Source organism: Mya arenaria, chromosome 4, assembly GCF_026914265.1.
Source record: "Mya arenaria isolate MELC-2E11 chromosome 4, ASM2691426v1".
NCBI classification, from domain to species: Eukaryota; Metazoa; Mollusca; class Bivalvia; order Myida; family Myidae; genus Mya; species Mya arenaria.
This window is the reverse complement of record NC_069125.1, coordinates 44,009,804-44,028,626: the sequence shown is the minus strand read 5'-3', so window position 1 is coordinate 44,028,626 and position 18,823 is coordinate 44,009,804. Positions and strand designations below refer to the sequence as shown.

At 34.7% G+C, this 18,823-nt stretch overlaps 1 protein-coding gene across 1 annotated transcript; it reads right to left on the bottom strand.

Moving 5' to 3' along the window:
• Positions 1-3,285: 3,285 nt before the first annotated feature.
• On the bottom strand, positions 3,286-17,103 carry LOC128232780 (serine/threonine-protein phosphatase 4 catalytic subunit). The gene is made up of 9 exons (XM_052946508.1): positions 17,028-17,103; positions 12,562-12,606; positions 11,827-11,950; positions 11,189-11,341; positions 10,192-10,365; positions 8,182-8,308; positions 7,546-7,735; positions 4,759-4,837; positions 3,286-4,453 (listed from the first exon to the last, which is right to left on the bottom strand). The coding sequence occupies exons 2-9, from the start codon at positions 12,585-12,587 to the stop codon at positions 4,403-4,405; spliced, it is 924 nt and encodes a 307-aa protein (XP_052802468.1). The 5' UTR covers positions 12,588-12,606; positions 17,028-17,103; the 3' UTR covers positions 3,286-4,402.
• Positions 17,104-18,823: the final 1,720 nt, after the last annotated feature.

Here is an 18,823-nt window from a genome sequence, read left to right as displayed (position 1 = left end):
ATGTGTTTAAAGTTTGGTGAGGATTGGACAAACGGTTTTCAAGAATTAGATCGGAAACAATCTTCGGGACGTACGTACGTACGTACGTACGGACAAGGGCAACCCTATATGCCGCCACTTTGTGGGGGCATAAAAAGGCAGGTTAAACAAACATGTAAATAAAATGTAAAAATGAAAATTTTCTATGTATTCGCGTTGTTCAGGCGGTGTTGCAGACGGCGAAAATAGCTCAAATGACAGAATATTTGGGAACGAAACTGCCTGTTGATAACATATATATATACATTTACAATTTGTGGAGTCTCATTTTAAGATATGTAAAGTTGATTTTTAACCAGTGCATCTGCTTACCAGTGTATTGTTGCAAAATTGGCATATATGTATTTGTTGTTTGTATCTGTAAAAGAAATGCTTTTTACCGATATATTTTAACAAATACATAGTTTTACATTTTACTATGTATAAATGTAATAAACAGGCCCCAATTTCTCGACTTCAGGCTTATGTAGCTTATTTCAATTACTCAAAATACATACTTGAATTGAATTTTGATAAATAACTTAATCCTGTTATAAGGGACTTAAAAAGTTTCGAGAAATAGAGGCCTGGATAACATTGAGGCTTTTGTGAGTTTATGTCTTGACGCAAAGAGTTCAATAAACGCAGCAAATGCATCGCAATATGTTCGTTACCGTTCCGAAGAGTTCAATAAACGCAGCAAATGCATCGCAATATGTTCGTTACCGTTCCGAAGAGTTCAATAAACGCAGCAAATGCATCGCAATATGTTCGTTACCGTTCCGAAGAGTTCAATAAACGCAGCAAATGCATCGCAATATGTTCGTTACCGTTCCATGACAAAACCAAAGCATATTAGTTACGCAAATTCCGTAGTGTGTGAATTTCGAATTGTGCACAAATAATCAGGACAACTTGCAATGACTGAGATAGTTTAAAGACAGCCTTTTGTGGATATCAAGTTTGTAAACCGCGCAATAAACTACATGGGACACCGATAATTACCCAACATACTCGAATTTCATGTCAGTTTCCTTTGTTACAGAATTGAGACGAGCTCTGGTGTATGAAGAAGGTGTCAAATAACATTTAATAAATACATTTAATGAATATTTTTGGTTTCAGTTACAGTAAGCTGCATTATCATGCTCTAAGACAAGATACATCAGACAGGTGTTTACTTATATCAAAACTTTCAAATGTCCCCTTCATGTATGTCGAATAACTTTAAATGTCGCAACAGTAAAGTTGTATAATAGGGACAACATACTTTGTTATAATAATGTCTTTTAGGCAAAGTGTTTACGGAACAATCGGATGGTCCCGATACTTTAAGCAGAAAATGCATTTTTCCAAGATACATTAAGTACTATGGCATTGTTTTATGAACTTTGTTATATTCATCTTGATAGCCCTTACCAAAGAATGTTATTTGGACGTTGTTTACCTTTGACATAGCGTAATACAAAATATACTCAAAATGAACACTAATGTACATATCGACGCTTCGTTTGTCTTTGGTCATGCAGATACTGCAGATGTAATTTTGGTGTTTGTACTCACAAACGGGGTGTTTTCAGTAAATTGATAACGTATGCTTAAATAACGCCTCTATTAATTACATATATCTCACAGTGGTGTTGATATTATTTTTGGTACTTAGGAGTTGTTATTCACAAATCCTTCGTAATCCACCAGCAGGGAAGCAAGTAATTCAATACTAGTAATTTAAAACTGCTGCGCACATAATATAGAAAACTAGAGTTTGCGTTTTTGTCTCCCTCATTGTGTGGTCATAGGTGGGAAATAATCAATGATGGACATGAAATTTGTACTAATGGACTGGAGACGAACACACATAGGGGTCATGTATTGGTCATTACCAACCTGCATTCCAAGTATTGAGTTCCTGGGTCCAAGTATGGTGTTCCTGGGTCCAAGCATTCTTTAGTTATTGAGCGGAAAGATGTGTGACGTACGGACTGGTGACCAACAAATTGTTTTTCACCTGAAGGTAACCGATTCAAGTTTTCTTTAGTTATTATTGGAAATTGTTCTTCCCTCAAGAACATTGCGACCTTGACCTTTGACCTACTGTTCTTAAAATCAATTGGGGTCATCTAAAAATCAAGACTTACTAGCAAACCAAGTGTAAAGATCCTGTGCCATGCATTAAGTTATTAAGCGGAAACATTATTTTACCTGTAGGTCACCTTGATCTTTGACTTGCTGGCCTGAAAGTCATTAACTAGTCATGACCAACTGACATACCAAGTATAAAAATCCTTGGTGCAAGGGTTCTTCAGTTATTGAGCAGAAACCGTATTTTCATCTTGCGGTCATTACGACCTATACCACGCCCTTGAACTTTGACCTACTGATCCCCAAATCAAAAGGGGTCATCAAGTAGTCATGACCAACTTGCATACCAAGTATGAAATTCTAAAGTGCACGCAATTTTACGTTATTCAGCGGAAACCGTTTTTGTCACCGCGACTTTGACCTACTAATTCCAAAATCAATAGGTGTCATCTACTAGTCATGAAAAACTGGCACCCCAAGTATGAAGTTCCTGTGTGCAATTGTTCTTAAGTTATTATTGGAAACTGTTTTTTTTCCATTCAAGGTCACTGCAATATTGACCTTTGGTATACTGATCCCTAAAATTAGAGGTCATCTTCTAGTCATGACCAATCGGCATATCAAGTGTGAAGTTCCTTAGTACAAGGGTTCTTTAGTTGTTCAACGGAAACCATTTTTTTCCCCTTAAGATCACTTGACCTTTTGATCTTAAAATCGACACAGGTCATCAGCTAGTCATGACCAACTGGCTCAACAAGTATGAAATTCCTGGGTTAAAGTGATCTAAAGTTATTGAGCGAAAATCGTTTATTCACCTCAAGGTCACCACAACCTTAACCTATAACCTTCTGATCTTAAATAGGGATCATCTTCTAGTCATGACTAACAATCATACAAAGTATGAAGTTCCTGGGTCTTAGCGTGTTCAACTATTGAGCGGAAACGAAGTGTGACGGACAGACTGACTGAGGCACGGACGGACTGATGTGGCAAAAACAATTATTGGGGGGACATAATTGCATTTTAGTAAATACTGATGAGAGCTACCTTGGTTGCCCGAAAAACTCATTAAATGCCGGAGAAATACTTTTTGAGATTTATATTGGCCTCATCAACCAACCCTATTCTGAAGGAAATATTAGTACCATGAAATGTCATTACTAGAATACAATAAAACAGAACAGATATGTGTTCATACTCTTTGATGCTTTTATTTGATCATATTACTAATACCACACATGAGAATAAAATCAGTAAGATGACAGATTCAAACAAATGGCCCTTCTTTATATTTACAAGAACACATGTACTTAAACATACAACTTAGAAAACATAGTAACTGAAAATAGTTTTAATTGAAATAAAGTAAATTAAATGAAAATATTTACAAATTAACATCATGAGGATCTTCATAAAATACAAATTCAAATATGTCACATATTTGATTTACACAATGTTAAATTAAAATATGTCAAACAACAATTAAACACATCTTCAATGAACTAAAATACTACAAAGTCTGCATTGGGATTCTTTGATACATACATCTGTAAGTGATGACAAGGATGTTTAAGTACACTATTTATGTAACATTATCAATGTAAAAATGACCAGCATTTCCTTTATCTGAATACAGTCTTATATTCCCTCCAGTGGAATCAATAAGGCAAAATTATTCTATTAGGAAATTGAAAATACAATTGGTTAATTAAAATTACAAAATTACTTGCAATAAATATCAACTTTTGAAAACACCATAAATGACTGAATCCTTTCAATTTTTTTAAACAATACTTTGATACAATATCATTCCTAAAAAAACATACATGTACGGTATAACCACACTTATATTCATAATACTTAAATGTACCTTTGTGTATTTTCAAACTTCAATAAAAATGTACATACACATTTAATTTAGTCTGATCAATCATGAATGATTAGCCTAATCTTGAATTGATTATGCACATTTAGTAATCCGCTTAAAATCAATACACATCAAAGTATTGCCAGAGAAAATAAGTAACTAAAGGTGAAATTTAATTGGAATTTATCAGAATATTTATTACTAAAATATTTTCATAAATAATACAGTGAAATGCAGTGAAATACACAATACTGTGCTATCACTTACTGGCAATCATTTGAATGTTTTTGACTTCCCAGATAAAACCTTTAATAGACAGATTGAGACGTTTTTAGCTTAAAACACAGTCTGAACACCTTAAACCAGTCTGCCAACCTGGCACCAGTCTCTTGCCACCTATCACATGTTGCTCTCTGTACGAAGGCTTTGTTGCGTTTATAAGAAATAGTCTGGCTGGGGCTTTTTGGTAGGTATTCCTCGAAGCTCCTGTAAAACAAAACCACGTAATTGGTTAAACATTTACACAAACAGATCATCCACAGCTGTGTTGAATCATCATTCCCAGATAAATCAGAAATGTAACACATGTTTTTATGCAAAAGAACAAATAAAAAACAACATGAAGCATGACATTGAGAAAGTTTCAACCTTGTTTTTTCAATCCACTTCACAGCTACCAGAAAACTTTTCATAGGGTTTAATCAAAAAGCATATAGGAATAATTGAATTATACAAATATCCAATAACAACATATAACTACAGCAATGCTTCCTTAAAAAAAAATCCATTACCTGAGGAGCAGCTTCAAATATAGTAAAATCTCTCTGTAAATGTTCATCTAACTCTAGTATTGCAGCTACATTGCCGCATCTGAAAGAACAAATTCTTTTAATTACAATCTGCAATACAGTACTTTAATAGTCCACTACTTCATCCAGACTGCAATCACCTTTAGCAGTGGTTTTGTACAGATCAAAGGATGTGTGTTTCATTTAAATGGCATATGCCTTTCATAAGAAGCTCGGAGCATAAACAAAGGGAGATTATACATCGTCTTCAATCAAAGTATCCATTTACAAACTAACAAACCCCTCCCCATCTAAAGCGCTTACAGAAGTAGTAAGGTGCAGATCAGACAATAATTGTTTGTATAAAATTCAAAATGGTATATAAAAGGCAATGCCAACTACAATCAAAATTTACCAAACATACTATCAAAGTATTCAATTTTGTTTTCACAATGTAAAGTAGTAATTTAGTGCTGAATATGTTGTGAGAACCATCACTGGTCTAAATGAATTGCAAATCAATTTGAAAATGATACTGTCTACCGTAAATGACTGGGTATTAGACGCACTTTTCCCCCTCAGATTTTGATGCAAAAAAATGCCTGCGTATAATACCCAGTAACCTTTTTTTTTAACTTTTTTTCTGAGGTCAATTTCAAGACGAGAGTTTGTATAGATTTATGTAGAAAGGGATGTTACTCGCGTCATATTAATCGAGTATATACGGGTTAAAACGGCAGTTGAAGATCGGGATACGGTATATCGTAAGACGTTTATAATTTCAACAAAAATATTTTTCGATTAAAGTTACCGTAATTCACCTAAGAGTTCGGACACTCTAAATATTTGGACACCCATAATTACTTCCCAAAATAATTTATTTTGCGTACCTAATTTTCAGACACCCAAAGGACATCAATCATAACTTTCATAGTTACCAAGTTTCACAGACGAAGATTATTGATTTTTATCTTTTCAATGCCTGGCTAGTCCCTAAATCTGGTCCGTAATGTCCCTAAATCTGGTCCGTAATGTCCATGGTCCGTAGTGTCCGTGACCCGGCTAGATTACCTAACCGTATACAACACTGTGACAATTTAATTAGTTACTACCCATCCTAAACGATTTATTGCCTGTTTAAAAGGAAGTGCGATATATTTATTTGAGGATTAAACAAACAACAAGGGCAATCAAGGGATTAAGAAAACATCGACATGACATGTTCGTAAAACGATCTGCCAATAAACTTTCAAACTTGTACCACACTTATATCTACTATATGAAGCAATTATCGTACAGTTATACATTAATCCTGCATAGCAATGTCCATGCTCTCCACGAGATCCTCGTGGGTATAACTGTAAGTTATGTGACGTCACACAGTGTGACTCTTTGATCTGAAGCCGATAGAATGTGTTTATTCAGTTCAGTTTTAATTAACTTGATGAAGGATTTACACTTAAAGGCGTAATAAGTAAGTTTATGACCATTGATTACTACGGATAAATTAATAAGTGGTAAAAAGCAACCATGAAGAAACTAGAAATGTGTCCATAGGACACGGATGCCCCCACTTCGATTTTTTGTCACAGAAAATAAGCCATAATGATTATTCAGGATAATCTGAGGGCCCTAACTCCTAAATGATTAAAGCGATTTCCATGGCTATCGAACTTGATCAAGATATTATGGTCACAAACATGTGTTAAAAGTTTGGTGAGGATTGGACAAACAGTTTTCAAGAATTAGATCGGAAACAATCTTCGGGACGTATTTTTCAAGTCTTTTTTTGCAAATAAAGGGCCGTAACTCCTAAATGACAAAAGCGATTTCCATGGCTATCGAACTTGATCAAGATATTATGGTCACAAACATGTGTTTAAAGTTTGGTGAGGATTGAACAAACGGTTTTCAAGAATTAGATCGGAAACAATCTTCGGGAATTTTTGGCAAAAAAGGGCCGTAACTCCTAAATGACTAAAGCGATTTCCATGACTATCGAACTTGATCAAGATATTATGGTCACAAACATGTGTTTAAAGTTTGGTGAGGATTGGACAAACGGTTTTCAAGAATTAGATCGGAAACAATCTTCGGGACGTACGTACGTACGTACGTACGGACAAGGGCAACCCTATATGCCGCCACTTTGTGGGGGCATAAAAAGGCAGGTTAAACAAACATGTAAATAAAATGTAAAAATGAAAATTTTCTATGTATTCGGAGAGCGAAAAAAATAATTAATTTATGGTGTCCGAATTCTTGTGAATTACGGTATACAATATTATTTTGAATAATAAATTGAATTAAACAATAATCAAACTTATATAAAAAAAGCAAAGTTGGGCACTGTCAAAATATTTTTTTGCATATTTATATAACATAACTTTTCATTCTCGACAGTATGGTTGTATGGTTTTAAAGATAACCATCGCCAATTTTTTTTTTTGTCACTGTCAACAAACATGGTGGCTGAAAATGCCGGACGATTTTGACATTTTTTCTATGCGTCTTTTAACCAAAAACATAGATTAAAAGTTTTTTTCTCGGACTTTTCACAGATTTTTTTCCCTGCGTCTAATACCCCCTATCGTCTTATACCCAGTCATTTACGGTAATTACGTAAGTATCTCCTCTATAATCTACTCCATTTTTTCTTTAAATGCTCCCCAGAAGCAGTACCCTGGTACAGATCACACAATAACTGTCTTGAAATACATGTCCTTTTAATATCACGTAGTCTGAATCCAGTATCTTATAACCAATTCAAAGTATTCAATAAACATTCACCTGTAGCAGTAGTTTGGTGCGGACCAGACAGTGAGCACAGTCTCGTTGAAATGCCACTTGTATCCCTCCATAACAAGCTGATGTGCTCGACAGATCAGGTCCACATTGTTTGCCGTGTTGAACTGCGAGACAACATCACTACCGAACAGGTACCCAGCCCCGCGCGGGCTCACACCCCAACCCTGCATGTCTGAAACAAAATCAGCAATTATTACATGAATTAAAATTACTGTAGGTCTTGCTCTCCATGTATCCCGATTATTCAATATGCTAGAAATCCCCCCGAATCATAGGATACAGCAGCAATCAATTCATATGAACCAAAACTGTTTTGTTCCCAATAACATGTGGGTTCTAAGTTATACCATTACAGAACTTTCAATTTTGTGAATATCTTTGTTCATTGTAACTGACTAGATTATAATTGCAAGCCAAAACTGTTTAAATATCTGGCATCTGAAATAATTTCATTAATCTTTCAATAGAATGGCCATCCCATTAATATATTGGCAAATCTAAAAGATTATCTGCTTTAAGGTCATGTATAATTATAAATTATCTTACAATAAAAATCTCTTAAATTCTGTACTAAATTTTTTACTGGTAATGATCATTTAAGCAATTTGTACAACCCACCTTCAGGGTCTGACCAGAGCAGGTCACACATGGGCCCGTCATGGGGCACCTCCTGTTTCCTGTCTATTGACCGGATTTGGTCCAGGGTCTGAATGGATGGGGACAGGCCTCCATGTACACAGAATATCTGTATAAACAAGTTATAGTTCTCATGATCTTAATGAAAAGTAAAGCCAATAAATATTTAAATGCATGTACTTATTAATACATAATCGTTCCTTATCAACAAGAGCCGTCGTAAGACAGCGCGGTCGACTACGCCGCTTTGACTTAGAATACAATAACGATGTAATAATACCAAGTTTGGTCTCTTTATGTCAAACCTAACTATAATTATTTGATACATAAGGTGACTTTGATGCTGCCCTCCCACCAGCCCGCCCAAACAATGATGCAACTCATTCAAATAACTTGATTTCCCATTATGAAAATGTGGTTAAGAATATACAAATGTGCCTTTTAAAGGAAATTTAAAAAAAATAAAAAAATAAAAAAAAAAAAAAAATTCAAGGGCCATAACTTGTATTTAGGCTTAAAACGGAGTTATGTTTCTTGTTGTAAGATGGTCATAAATAATTTTGAACTTTATGAAGTGCATTTAATGAACGGTATAGAAGTTTTTTTTATTAACATCCCAACTTGCCCTTAACTTTTACTTGCCTAAAACTTTAACCTAAGTCAATCAGGGGCCATAACTTTAAGGATATGGAGTTTTAAGGATATGGAGTTATGTAACCTCATTGGGTGATGGTCCTGAACAATTGTGTGAAGTGTTAAGTCAATTGAATGAAGGGTATAGAAGTTATTAAACAATATCCCAACCTGCCCTAAAACTTTAACCTAAGTTCTATAGTCAATCAGGGGCCATAATTTGTATAAAAGATAATATGGAGTTATCTAAACTCATTATGTGATGGCTCTGAACATCTGTGTGAAGTATTAAGTCAATTGAATGAATTGTATTGGAGTTTTAAGTGAAAATCCCAACTTGCCCTAAAACTTTAACCTGCCCTTAAACTTTAACCCAAGTCAATCAGGGGCAATAACTTGTATTTAGGATAATATGGAGTTATGTAACCTCATTGTGGGATGGTCCTGAAATTAAGTCAATTGAACAAAGGATATAGAAGTTATTAGTAAATATTCCAACTTGCCCTAAAACTTTAACCCAAGTTCCTTAGTCAATCAGGGGCCATAATCTGTGTAAAGAATAATATGGAGTTATCTAACCTCATCATGTGATGGCCCTGAACAACTGTGTGAAGTATTAAGTCAATTGAATATAGGGTATTGGACTTATAAGTGAAAATCCCAACTTGCCCTAAAACTTTAACCTGCCCTTAAACTTTAACCCAAGTCAATCAGGGGCAATAACTTGTATTTAGGATAATATGGAGTTATGTAACCTCATTGTGGGATGGTCCTGAAATTAAGTCAATTCAACAAAGGATATAGAAGTTATTAGTAAATATTCCAACTTGCCCTAAAACTTTAACCCAAGTTCCTTAGTCAATCAGGGGCCATAATCTGTGTAAAGAATAATATGGAGTTATCTAACCTCATCATGTGATGGCCCTGAACAACTGTGTGAAGTATTAAGTCAATTGAATGTAGGGTATTGGACTATTCTTCGAATAGTCGAGCTAATAAAAGAATGTTATAAAGCTACTCATAAGTATTAACTTATTATTGGCTTGCTTCTGCAGAATTTAAACACTTAACGTTTTCTAAAAAAATATCAATGTTGAAATATACAAGAACTTGCAAGTGCATGCAAATATATGTCAGATTTTTAAGGGGCACAACAGAAATTTAAGCCTGAAATGTGATCCTTGCTATGCATATTAGTATGTGTATTTGAATTTGCACTGATTGAATAATGCTTGGAGTGAATGTTTTTATTGATTTTTGGATCCAATTTTAGTCTCTATGAATACCTTAACTTGTCTCTGAATTCTCTTTAATAACAAGACCATATACTGGAAGATACACACTAAAACTGTCTTTTACCTTTCCATCTATTATGGCAGAGAGGCTGAGGTAATCAAATATTTCTGTGCAGTAGCGCCAAACTGTGACAGACCCATACTTCCGTAAACATTCATCATAAAATCCGTACACCTGTGTGATCTGTCTACTTTCATGATTACCCCGTATAAGAGTTATTCTGTCTGGATATCGGACCTGAAAATATACAATTTAAGTAACACTCTAAATATAATGAATCACAGAATGCCTGTGTTATACCATTTCGATTTTTATAAATTATTTTCAATGGCATTTCCCTACAATATGTATGCTTGTACACTGTTTACAAGGACATCAACTGTCAGCAGTAAGCATTGCTTAACATTTGACATTGGGCGGATTTTCAGAACTTTGTTAAAGTTAACAACCTTGTTTACATAATCGTGGTTAACTTTCATTTTTTTTACAAATCTTTATTGCACTGGAAGTTTCATCATGTACACACTTTTGCAGTATTTCTGACATATTTCGAGACTGCTTATACAGCTGTGCTTGTTGTCGATGAGAATCAGAACATCATAAATCAATACACTTTTAAAGGTTAAACAATGTTATTAACTTTCAAAAAATGATGAAAAAATGGCCCAGTCTTACAAAATGTGCATTTTATCTATATTATGAATGACAAGGTCATTTAGGATATGACCAAATTGACATGAGATAAAAACCATTTCCAAATCACCAGATAAAATCCAGTGTTTCAAAATAGCTTTCAGTGTTTCAAAATATGTTTGATCAATTTGGTAATTCATGTACCGGTACATTTGTTTTTGTGTTGTTGTTTTTTACAAATATACAATATTTGCAGCCATATGATGCAGTAGAATGAAATTATTTACATTTTTACACTGTACAACTCATAAACCCTGCATGCATAACCATAGTGTGCATTATAGGTTAACATTTGTATCTAATAAATCAGCATTTGGGTTACAATATATTAACACTGTGACTGACTTTTAATATGACTGTGCCTCACCTTTAATGCTAAAAGAAGAAGGAAAGTTTCTACACTATAGAAGCCTCTGTCGACGAAGTCTCCCATGAAAAGATAGTTAGTGTCAGGAACATCCCCTCCTACTTTGAAAAGCTCTTTCAAATCATAAAACTGGCCGTGAATATCCCCACACACCTGCAATAGGGATAAAATTAATGAAAGGTGTTAACAAATTAAAATCAGTAACACAACCACAAACTATATGCCCCCCACCCCCAATAGGTGGGGGGCATAATTAGTACATCATGTGAAATGTTTGTTTTGTTTCTAATAACAACAATTACTTACACAGAGCATAATAACATGTTAGTGATCCAAAAACAAATCAAGTTTCCATACAGAACATAAAAACGGGTACAATTGTACATCCTTATGTATCTCTTATTGGTTATTATATTATTCTCATTGGAGGTAGAACGTGTTTGTGGGTAAACTCTTAAGAGGTTGTGGGTTTGATCATCCACTATCAGAGTACATTTATAACTTCAGCATGGCTCCTAAAATGGAACCCAGCAGTGGTTTATCCCAGGATAAGGAATTAAGCATAATGCTTCATAATTTATCAGTTTTCATACCAATGAAGAATAAACTAATACCCTAAAAATCAATAAACTGCTTACTGTGACAGGTGAATCCACCCTCTGTACATTGCTCTCCTCGACTAGAATTTCCCGGGCCTTGGCACACAGGGATTTAACTTCACTTTCTTTTATTATCTTACACTGACGTAGCAGTTCTATTTGCCTGGCAATATAATAAACATGTATATATACATTTAAGCTTTATTTAACATTTTGATTTAATTAACATGTTTATATTAAATATTCAACAAAAAGTTTCCATTAAACATTTTAACAAGCATCCTTAAAATTCATTTAAGAAAATGTTTAGAAAACATTCTCATCATAATAAAAAGTTTAACTCTAGCAGTTGAAACATATCATCCCTATAAAAAACAGGAATTAAGAAACAGTAAAAAGGCTCAATTTGCAACCACTTGATCAGTCAACTCAGCTATTATAATTTTGATCAAGCTTTAAGTGACAGAAAAAAAAATATATTAAAATAATTATGTTTTTGTAACTTTATGGATTTTTGGCATGATCGATTTACATCTCAAATTTTGGTCTTTAATCACACTCAACTGAATCAAAAAGGCACATGCAGTTTGAAAATGTGAAAGAAAAGTCACTGATGATTATATGTCATACCCTCATTGACTTAAAATAATAATGTAAACATCAAATACATGTAGATAACACTTACTGAGTTGATTAACATATAAGAAGGAAGAATGACTCTTTTTACGGATAACCAATGAATTGTACAATATTATAAAAATAAGTTTGAAATACCTATCAAGGTCACTGACATCAGACATGACTGTTGAAGGTTTGATCCTGAAACAAACAAGTATGTAAATTTAATACCTATTAACTTGGGATGCAAATGAATATTTTGAATATTCGATCGACTGTTGGTATTTGAATGCCAAAATTGGCATTCATATATTCGCTATCTTTTGTTGAATAAATAAAATAATAAATCTTAAGCCTTACGGGGCTGTTGTGTATAAAGTTTGAATTGTCTTTTTTTAAACAACAATTGGCCCCTAATGCCAAAGGCGTGAAGGTCATGACAATACACTATACACATGTCTAAATGTGTCATAAATCAATAAAGGGACGAATGGTCAGGTACTATAAACAGTCCCCGTCATTCTACAATAACAAGTTATCAAACAAGTGACATCAAACAAGTTTCAATTATCACTGACTTATTCGGATCTGCTCGAATGAAGCACCTGAGCAATGTTGATTGAATTTAGTTTTTAAGAAAAATATCAACACTATTTTATCATTTTTTTTTCAACAAACAGAATACAGACACATATTGGTAAGTTTCTCATACCATTCCAAATTATTGTTGAATTACGTTGGAACATGTTGAAATAAGTGCATTTTTACTCTGGACAAACCGGTGATCAGAATACTCTTTTTTTTGTTCTGACTGAACATATTATTTATTTGATGCATGTTCGATGAAACAGGAATTATGCTTGTACTATTCGTTATGTAAGTTAACCCTGTGCATCCTTGTCAGAATACTATATGCACCAGCAATTATTTAGTTGCAACAACATTTTTCTCACTAATACGTACAGTTTCACTTTCAAGTTTTTCATTTTTTTCCGGAAGTAAACAAAAACATTCAACGTTCCTATTGTCAATATTGCAACATATTTGTCTTTATTTTTCATCAATGGCATAACAATGAAACTATGTTGTTATAGACCTTTACTCCACACTGACAACGATCTACGCAGTTCTTCTTTCACTTTCATTAAAATTGACAGGAAGTAAGCGTTCACCTGTTTCCCGCGCTTTTTAGACCACGTGCTATGAGAATGTAATTTTTTCTGTGACACATTAAGAACTAATACAAATATATTTTTGATTTTCAAATAATACAATATATATAAAAAAAAGAAAACAAAATAGCTGTGTTGTTTTTCAAACCATCGTTAAAAGCCGAATATATCCATTAATTTGCATAATGGGGGGAGTCATCACAGTTTGAGTTGGTAACCAAGATTCAAGATCGATAATCGCTTGTCACTTCACAGTTAATTGCTTTTGACTTTAATTGATTCAACAAACATTTAGAGCTTGCCTTGTGGCTCCTTTCAAATGATACAGACTCTTGCGCTGATATTCGCCTGGGTCAAAACTGACACATAGTAAAAATTAATGATGTGCCAATTTTGGGTCATTTATTATTCCCTGGACTACAGGTTTTTTTGGGGTTAGATAAAGTAAACAGGTCAGTTCATTAAATGAACAAGAAACACTTCTGACACATAATAATTAAACAACAGATTTTCCCCAAAAATTATTGCAGGACATGCGGGACTACAATATACATGCAATTGCCGGACCTCGCCATTTATTACTGGTGGGTGCCGAGGTCCGACAAACTTTCGTAAAGACTGTCAGCAGGCTGTTGATTGTGACTGGTGCCAGAGATGGCAGCAGAGATCTTGTGAAACAGGTAAGGAAATGTGTGTGTTTTTTCGTAAAATGTACCAGACCAAATGTAACTGGGCTGAAAATGACCTGGCCGAAAAGCTTATTGGGCCAAATTGACCCGGATTCACACCAGTCACTAGTCCATATAAACAGCCGCTTCAGAGTCTTTGATATTTTTTTGTGTTGGCGACTCTTCGCATCCATATACCACTTGTTGTTTTCCTAGCCAAGATCCCAGCGCTAAGTATATTTAGCGCAAAGATAATGCACACCTGTTCCGGTTAAACTCCACTAATAAAATGCACATTTGAAATCAGGTAGTCATCTTCAGTTAAGGGCATCAATATTTGATAAAAATGTGAACACATATAAATAAGGTTTTTTAAAAGGTTTAATAAAACAAATACATATATATATATATATTTATATTTATATACTAATCAGGAAATCAGTCGAATAAAAATCAATCTTATGAATAATGTATCAAGAATATTGATGTCCCAACAGGGGAGGTAACTGCGTAGGATAAATATACTAATAGTGGCTAACCCAATATGGCAGTGAAAAGTTGACAGAAGCCGATCAGCGTCAGTTTATCATGGAAAATTTAAGTTATAAATAAAAGGTATTAACCAGTATATCATTTATGTGTCCCTTTTATGTTTTCTTTAACAATTCAGTGTTGTTGTAATATAATAGTCTAATATTTTATTTTACACTGGTATAAATAAACCAACTTGTGGCATTATAGGGCACACAATAAATATCCAAATGTTAAAAAACGTTCCTTAACACGCATTATTGTGGCTAACCAGCCACTAGTCCAAATAATTGTACGTTGACGGATTTTTTTTTAGATTTTTGATATGGCAAATCCTTCACGTACAAATTGTTTAGCAGTGTTCTGCCAAGGATTGAAAAAGATGGGGCCGAATGGCCCAGCAGTCATGAAAATTAGGGGCCATGACCTTTTCCAGGGGAAAAATGAAAACTTTTAAATGAAAGTGTTTTATTTACCCATTATATAATGGTGTAACATCCACATGACATCAATATTCTCAAATATTGGACAGATCCATTTAACATTTAGAAAAAAACTTTAAACATGGCACAAATGAGACACCATGATATATGTTAATGAACAGTTTCACGTGTCAATGTGTTGTTATGCTTTATCAAGGATGTGATTGACCTGGTCGCTGGAGGGCTGAAACCATTTCTGTCATTGGGGCACTTTTGGGGTCAAAAGCACACTGCCGTAGCAGAAAAACTGGCCCTAAAGCACACTTGTATTTTTTTCAATCAGCTAAAAAAACTTAAAAAAACACTTTTTTTTAAATTTATTTCTTCTTTTTTTTGGGGTGGGGTGGGGGTTGGGGGGCGGGTCCTTGGGGCCATTAGATCCGCGGAATTCCGCGAATCCGCGGCAAATCACATCCCTAAATTACAACCCTCCCTACCCAGGAACATATTCCTCTGTTTTGCATTCCTTTAATGCACCAGGCCCTCATTGAAATTGAATTTGTTTATATCTCCCCACTCTACTTTGAGGTGTTTTCTTTTTCTCAGCCATGATGATGACATTGAATTTGGTAAAAAAAATATACTACCCCTCGCGGTTGGATAGTTACACATAAACGGACCAATGAAAATCGTTGTTTTATCGAATGAAAGCTGTGCTGTAAAACTTCTGAAAAATAAATCGATTAAGTCAAAAAGGCTCTTTAAAAATTTGATTAAGTCAAAACGGCTTTTCTAAAAACGGGCGCGCCAATCGGCCCATCTACAGGTATTTCGTTGCGCCATCCCGATTTTTTCTGCGCCAATGGCGCAAGGGCGCGTCCTTGGTAGAACACTGGTTTAGTATCAAAAGTGGGTGGTTGTTCCGATCAGGATTCCGGGTTAAAGCATATAGCGTCTATAAAATATCATAAAAACAAGAAATATTACCAGATAATGTTATTTTATATTAGTTCCGTACACAAAAAATAAATATCCAACTTATAATTATGAGTTTGACGGCTTTTTTTCATTTCATTCTGTCAAAACATAACGATATATACATGAAGGGCACCTGCAAGGCTTCAGGGCACAGTTTTAAATCGCTCGGAACATTTCGGCCATGGCCGAAATGTTCCGATTGTATAACGAGGTCTATCTCAAAGCTTTGTCGGAGGAGGCCGAGTTATTACGATTGTATCGAGTTGTTCCCCTTCGCATAATTGTTTTCTGTGTCAGTCAACTTTCGTTTTATTGGAAAGGTAAACAACTTGTTTTAATGCATTAAATGCTTGTTTAGTGCAAAATAGCATTTCACTTACATGGTAAAATATGAATATAACTCTTTATGATCAATTTCAACCATAAAATACTTCACTTAAAACAATTTCAATATTTTTAAAACACCCCCGTTTTTTGCACATTCCCGTTTAGACGTTAGGGATTGGAAGAATCCCGTATAACACGTCTAATATTTTAGACTAACCAGCCACCTGCGTTATTTCTGTCCTTACACTAGGTCAAATAGAGCTGGCCAATTCATTTCCTGCGCTATTATATGGAACATCCGTATTCAAGAGTGGCTGACAGAAAAAAAACATTATTACTAAATGGAACCTTGCCAAAAATGAATTAAGAAGAATTGAAAATACCCCACCCACCAGCGTGTAACATCATTTTTTACACCAATCATATATTTCGGGGACAACGGCAGTCGGGCACACATACTGTTATCAATTCAAGTTACACCATAAGATAACATGTATTTATACTACCAATACGGGTGTACATACCTTGATACGATTAAAAAGTACTTCTATTCTTGTTCTGTTTTGTTTTTCTCAGTGCGTCATGCAAACTAACGCGATATATCGCGAGATCGACATCGTACTTAGTCGAATTCGAACCGCTGCAAATTCGCACCGTATTTTTGCGTGACCGAAATGATTATTTCACTCAAGATTTAAAAGGTTTAATTAATTTGTATTATATAATACCCTGATGCAAATAAGACTATTTATATATCGAAGAATGTGAGTAAAAGTTGTGAAAGAAAGAGTACTTTTTAAAAACAAAGTTAAAATTGGGAGGTATACAGGTTAGGTTTAAAAAGTAAAAAAAAAATGATAGCCCCCTATGGCGTCACATGTTCAATCTGGCAGACAGCCTGATTGAAGTGCTCCAGGATACGGCAGGCCACTATGTTGGGGGGGGGGGGGGGGGGGTCCAATGAAAGACGGCTCTTGGGAAGAAAGAGAATTAGTAGTAGACGGTGTTGGCAGATATTAATATATGTATGAGGAGCTGTGATACATAGTGTCGAGATGGTCTTGTCAGTGGGATAAGGTAGCCAGAGATAGGGATTGCTGGTTATGTGTTATTTTCTACATAAGAGAAAGCTTGTTATATATTCCTCTATGATCAAGTCTACGCCACTGTAAGGACTGCATCATGTTAGTGACACTTAATTGATGTTTGTCTATAGTCATGTTTGGACCATCTGGCAGCCCTTGGACAGATTCGAGTCGGTATATGTGGATATCAGTGAAAGGACACCAAACTGTGGAGCAATATTCAAAATGGCATAGTCATAGTCATGCTAAACGTTTTAATACATTGAAAAACAAACAGACCTGTATAGGGGTTAGATTATTTGATACTGCGCAAAAACGAAGTCGGTAAGGTACATTTTTCTTGATATCAGACGATTTATTAATTAAACATTGAATACATGTTGTTGTCTTTTAAAAATAAAAAAGAAATAATAAACGAGCAGTTTAATAAAAGAAAGGCGCACTTTTTTCAGCGAAACACGACGCAGTTTTTCCCGCGAAAAATGACGTTATAGACCAATTTAAAATAAAACAAAACGTTAAACAAGAGAAAGAAAAATATATGTGCGTGAACGTTTTCACAAGACGCACATGCGGCTGAAATTTCATAGCGGCAAACGAAGAATTGATGAAAATATCGGTTATTGTAGGTGGAACGCAAAAATATGAGAGACGTCTCAAAATTGACGTCAGTGGTATATTTTGAAGAATCGTTGTTTCAAAACTGTTCCGAGTATTGAAAATGTAAAAAAAGGCCCTAACTGGGCATATGCTCTTCTATTTGTATACCAATTTTCAGAGAGTAATTCGAAAATTCGTTCACAGTCGCGTTCCACCTTAAAGACCGTCCTGTACTTTAACCACGGACCTATCAGACTTACTTAAACAACTATATCAAATACCTAACCACTTGACTGGAAATCAGCCTCGTCTCACCTGTCTTCAAGAAAGGAAAATCATTATTCACCATCCAACTTAATTCACACCCTATTCTTTAACATCGTTCTCCTTCAATGTGTTGGAACACGTACATCATCTGAAGCAAGAATGATCAGTCTCTTTTTGACTCTCAGAACGTCTTTTCAGACTACCAACATGGGTTTAGGATAAACATATTCCTGCCTAAAGGTATTGAATAAAATCATCAAATCGACGCTGTCCTACTTGACTTCTCCAAAGCTTTCGATAAAATTCAGCATCCACGTCTCCTATTTTTTTTTAAATCACTATGAAATAAGAGGAACAATTAATTCCAA